Source organism: Miscanthus floridulus, chromosome 3 (genome assembly GCF_019320115.1).
Source record: "Miscanthus floridulus cultivar M001 chromosome 3, ASM1932011v1, whole genome shotgun sequence".
Taxonomy (NCBI): domain Eukaryota; kingdom Viridiplantae; phylum Streptophyta; class Magnoliopsida; order Poales; family Poaceae; genus Miscanthus; species Miscanthus floridulus.
In genome coordinates this window covers 90267020-90272875 of record NC_089582.1, presented here as the reverse complement: position 1 = coordinate 90272875, position 5856 = coordinate 90267020, and the positions used below count along the sequence as shown (strand labels likewise).

The 5856-nt window shown below is 45.3% G+C and overlaps 1 protein-coding gene across 1 annotated transcript; it reads left to right on the top strand.

The window, feature by feature from the left end:
- Nucleotides 1–1911: 1911 nt before the first annotated feature.
- On the top strand, nucleotides 1912–4810 carry LOC136544029 (tryptophan--tRNA ligase, cytoplasmic-like). Its single transcript, XM_066536315.1, has 8 exons — nucleotides 1912–1984; nucleotides 2638–2708; nucleotides 3542–3604; nucleotides 3675–3755; nucleotides 3927–3998; nucleotides 4299–4367; nucleotides 4437–4547; nucleotides 4760–4810. Exons 1-8 carry the CDS (start codon nucleotides 1912–1914, stop codon nucleotides 4808–4810), a joined length of 591 nt encoding a protein of 196 aa, XP_066392412.1.
- Nucleotides 4811–5856: the final 1046 nt, after the last annotated feature.

Sequence of the window (5856 nt, the reverse complement as noted above, 5' to 3'; positions counted from 1 at the left end):
ACGGCCCACGAATGCGTAGGTGGGGTTAGTTTCCATGGTCTACTCCGATCCGAGATAGAGTTTTAGCATCATCTCCCTTTTGTTTTTTGGATACACACTCTCCCTAGCAGGACGTGTATTTGGAGAACAGCGGGGAGGTGCTGCCAAAATTCTGTCTCGGATAGGAGTAGAGCATGGAAACTAACCTCATCTCCGGAGAGTTCTTTCAAGAAGAGGGACTAGAAGGGAGGTTTGAGATAGACTTAACCGAAGCGATCGGAATGGAAGTAGACAATGAAACGGTTATTGAAGAGGACGCTGGAGATGAGGTGCAAAATGTGAAGGACTTACAAATGCTTGAGCGATTAAATTTAGACAATGACAATGGCAACATTACTCATTCGGATAGTGTTGATTATTTCAACATGATTGATAGTGATGATGAGACTTATGATGCAACTAATCCCGATCATGAAGATTATTTCTAATACATGTAATACTATTTTATTTTGTAATTATGTTTTGTTTATTTTGCATCTCTTTCTAAGTACTTCTTGTTTATCTGTGCTTATTGGTTTACTCTTTTTAATTGCAGGTGATCGAACAAAGATGGTGGGCAGTGGGATGAGGAAGCTAACGTCCTTGTACCGAAGGACAAGCACTGCTGCACCGGGGGAGAGTAGGAGGAGGAGGAGCCGTAGGAGGGAGCCGTCGCCTGCCGCCCCATCGCGTGAGGAGGAGGAGGAGGAGCAGGTGCCCCAGGAGGACGCCGAGGAGGCACAGGAGGATGCGCAGGAGGACGAGGAGGAGGAGGCGACAGTAGGGGTTCCGCTTCTTCTAGTTCATCGAGCGTCTACTTGCGAGGTCCTGCGAGCCTCCCTCAGCGTCCGATACCTCATGAGAGACGCCCGCTGATTCGACCCAATGGAGAAAAGTAAGTAACTTTAGATGTTATCACTACTTTATATGATATGTTGAAAATCAAAATAGAAACTAATAATTTTTCTTAATCACTTGGGTCGGAACTGGACGATTGTGGCGAGTGGAGGTGCTCACACACGCCAAGTCAATGGCATCCTCGGTCTTCTATGCAAGGAGCACTTCCCTGGCCTGGTTGAGTACGTCGGAGTGACCGGGCTAGCCTACTCGTTTGACCACTACGCCGCCGCCCCCGATGCTGCAGATCGGGCCCACAGGGTATTCAACAACAAGGCGGAGTGGGTGAAGCAAGAGCTGTGGGTAAGTCCTCCTCGCACTACATTGCTCAATACATCGCATTCATTGGACATTCTTGAAATAATGAATGGATATATCGTGTTTGTATGTAGGATTTCTTTAGATGCTAGGACGGACATGAGGCTAGGGCGGATGCGGTGGCTACCAAATGCTGCAAAAAAATCGTCGTGGACATGCATTACGAGGCGCGCATCTAGGCTGTCGTAACTTACCACTGGACCATCCTTGGAATGAAGGTCACCAAAAGGGACGCAAGGAGCATGACGCTGACCCGGGACCAGTACCTGTAGGTAAATATAGAATATTAATATTGATTTCTTTTGAGATTAAGTAGGCTTAATTTTATCTTCTGATATGTCATGTACTTGATGGCCTATAGATGATTCCTTATTGGTGCGCCGCACATCCCCAGTGCTGGGAACAGATGGTGGACAAGTGGTGCTCACGCGAGTGGGAGAAGATGCACAACTTGTGCCGGGAGTGGCGTTTGATGATGCCAGGTGTAGCACACCATCAAGGCAGCCGCAACCTTAGTGGATACATAGAAACATGGGTACGCGAATTCATTTACTTATTCTAACGCTCAATTCTATATGATTTCTAATCATCTTGTTGTTTTTCTCACAGTCGGCGTCATATGGTGGCTAGCCTTGCTCCATCTTCAAGGCATTTGCTATGGCCCACAAGGGCAAGGCGATGTCCGACATCGAGTACAACCCAGAGGATGGGCCCGAGGCGTACAACAATGTGACTGTCCACAACCACCTCAGTAAGTACACATCGATGGCAAGGGAGGTCCATGGGCCACAGTACTATCCGAGCACCGAGGACCTTGATGGAAAAGTCATCATGAGGGTGGGAGGAGGCAAGAAGCATGGGCGGTACTGGATTGGCGGCGGTGCAATCGACTCGGCCGCAACTCCCAGTCTCTCCCAGATTCGAGCAAGCAGCACAAGCAGGAGCTCGGCCATACGACCTCGACAGAACACTTCACACCACCGGGTGGAGGCACTCAAGGTTATTCCTGGTTTATTCATCGTTCATTGGTTTTTTCATACCTTTCCTTTGCATTATTGTAATATTGGGGTGAATATATTGTAGGCCCAGCTAGAACAAGAGAGGAGGATATGGGAGCAAATGTAGGCGAAGATGGAGAGGGTGGAGGCCGAGCGAGAGGCCGAGCAGCGGAGGATGGCGGAGATTCTTCAGTACATGCAAAGTCTTGGCGCCGCTACGGGTGAGTTCCGCCACCTTCGCTATTCGCTCCACCTCCACCTCCTCAATATTCTACTCCTGTGAGTATAAATGTTTTAGTTTGTATGTTCATGCTTACGGTCAAACCTAGTGGAGTATGAAAGTTTTATTCATGTATGGTATATATTTATCTTGTCTCACACATGCAATCTCTTCTTCTTTGTGCAGAATCGATCGGCGGCATCAAACGATCCTCATGGTTCAGCGAATCCTTCACCAAATCAGTGATGATACTTGTGGTTGTTAATGGTACTTCTATTTGCAATTGTGGTTGAAGATGATGGAGCACTTGGACTACTTGTGAACTTATTTGTGATATATTGTGAGACATGTGACGTTTGTGATATATATGTGGTGTTGGTGATATATATGTGATGTTGATGATATATATGTGATGTTGATGATATATATGTGATGTTGGTGATGTTTGTTATATATATCTTCTGTTTGTTTGGATGGGATATAAAAAATAAATAAAAAAGGTTGTTTTCAGTCACTTTGCCGAGTGCAATGGCCATAACACTCGGCAAAGTGACTACCTGGGAACATGCTTTGCCGAGTGCAATGGCCATTGCACTCGGCAAACATCACAGATTTGCTGAGGGCCACGGGCCAGGCACTCGGCAAAGGTCGTCTGTTCGCCGAGTGTCTTGTCGACGGCACTCGGCACAGTGGCCACCTTTGCCGAGTGTCTAAGTCAACGGCGCTCAGCAAAGCAGATACCTTTGCCGAGTGCTTGACCTTGACACTTGGCAAAGCCGCCGTCACGGTGGCGCTCGCCATCACGATCACCTTTCTTTGCCGAGTGTCGGATTGGCACTCGACAAAGCCTTTGCCGAGTGCCCGATAAAGTGCACTCGGCAAAGAGATCTTTGCCGATAAACTGTTTACCGAGCGCTCGCGCCCTTTGCCGAGTGTAACACTCGGCAAAGGCTTTGCCGAGTGTATATCGGCCTTTGCCGAGTGCCTCAGGCACTCGGCAAAGAAGCCGCCTCCGGTAGTGGATGTTGCTCCTAAAATTGGTTTTGAGAAACCTTCACTGATTGAATCAAAAAATTTCCCTGCGCTTCAGGTATTTTGTTTGGGATTTGCACTGAATGCTGGTGCAATTTGCCCACTTTTAGCTAACCTTCTCGTATTTTTTTGTTATGGTCATGATTTCAAGTGCATTACTTTATGTGGGTTGTTTTGTTTCCTTTTTACAGGGGGAGAACACTAAAATGTCAGCCAGTAACCCGAATTCTGCCATATATGTGACAGATAGTTCTAATCAAATAAAGGAAAAGGTTTGTCCTGAGTTATGTTTAATCAGGAACAATATTTACCCAGCAATAACAGGTTTTAAGTTAAGCCATTAAAATTATGGTGAAATGTTCATTGGATTGGGGCATTGAGCCAAGTATCTTGTAGCTCTATTCTTTCATAAGCTTATAAAATTTATTTCCACCATTTTCCAGGTGAATAGTTTTGCTTTCTCAGGTGGCAGGGAGTCCACAGCGCTTGAGAGGGAATATGGTGCCAACATTGATGTAAGCCCTTTCCCTGTATTCACGACCACTATTGAATACCAAACTAGTAGCTAGAATACTCTGCATTCTGATTTTTTCTTGGAAATCAGAAGTTAGATTTATGATGATACTTGACTTTGAATGATCAGCAGAAGCTACCAATTGTAATGCATGTAGTTGGAAGGCTGTTTCTCGATTAAGGCTTTCATGTCACATTTCATTGCTAACATGCTGAAGATTATAATCCACCTACAATATTCCAGTCAATTCGTATATTTCTGAAGAAACATATGATCCATTAGCGATTCTTGTCTTGTTCAGGTGGATGTCCCAATCAAATACCTAAACTTCTTCCTTGAAGACGATGATGAGCTTGAGCACATAAAGAAGGTGCATTTTTCAAGCTGCTACACTTCCATTACTCTATCTGTTATGAAACTCATTACTAAACATCATCAGGAGTACAAGGAAGGAAGGATGCTAACCGGTGAAGTGAAGCAACGGCTGATTGCAGTTCTATCTGAGCTGGTTGTCAAACATCAGAGAGCTAGAGCTCAAGTGACTGAGGAGGTACGTGAGCATATACATTAGTGCTTCGGTTGGTCTATCTTGTTGCACGATTGGATTCTTGCACGTTTTCACTGTTATTCCTGCTGTGCAAACATATCTCGTAACATCCATAGGCAAACATTATAACCGAGTACTATTCTGAAAGGGCCACGATGCCTTGTCCATTCAATACAAATTTCCTGCATCGCTTTGACAATTTCTTATATGTGCAGATGGTTGATGCATTCATGGCAGTAAGACCTCTTCCCAACATGTTTGGCTAATCAAGACAAGGGCTGCAGATTTTCATCAGTTGCAGAAGATAACTAAATTATAACAGAATGTTTGAACAGGGTCCTTAATGCCATTGATTGATTTACTCGGGAAGGCCTGTGTCGTTATTGCTGCACTTTTTTATCCGCCTCAGCAAGCTCGATAAGTCAACCTGATCTACCCTTCGTCTCGTCAGTTAGTTTGGGTATTATTCTTGACTTTGCAAGTTCGTTAGGATTGTGTCGGTTTAGGATAAGTTAGGGTTTTGCTCTGTACATATATAAGCAGGGTCACAACATTAATTCTTTTTTTTTAACTCACAAAGTTCTTAGTAGTTCAGGAATAGATGAAATCTAGAATTACCCGTGTGCCACTAAAAGATACCCGAATTCTTGGTTTGTCACACCGAAAAAAAATTAGTCTCAAGCTTATGTTTAGTGTCTAACGTCAGCGGCTCGACAATGGTGTTTTTATTTCAGAAAGAAGTGCCGGGCTTCTGACGTCACACTAAAAATAATACAGCCCAGCGTCTATTGAACTTAGTACATACACAAACGAAAACCCTGCTCTCTACCGAGCGTCCGTCCAGCCGGACAAGACGGACCCGCCTGCCCCTGCGCCTCGTGCGCGTGCCCCACCTGTGCCTCGCGTCTCCATCCACGCCTCCCGCCTCGTAGCGCGCACCGCTTACGCCTCCCGCCCGAACTCGTGTTGCGCACAGCCGAGGTCCGACCTCCGCGCCGTGGCATCGAGCTTCGTGCCGGCGTCAAGCTCCGCGTCAACGAGCATCCATTGGGGGGCAGCAAGTAGGTGAGCACATGTTGCAACCGTATGTTTCATACGTTTCAGATGTATGTTGCATATGTTTCATCTGGATGTTGCAAAAGTAAATCTGGTGTTGCATATGTTGTAATGATTATACACGTTTGTTGCAAATGTATGTTTCAATTGTTTCAACTCTTTCAAACGTATGTTGCAAGTATTTTATCTAGGTGTTGCATATGTTGCACTGGCTATATACGTATGTTGTAAGTGTATTGTAACACCCTAAAATTTG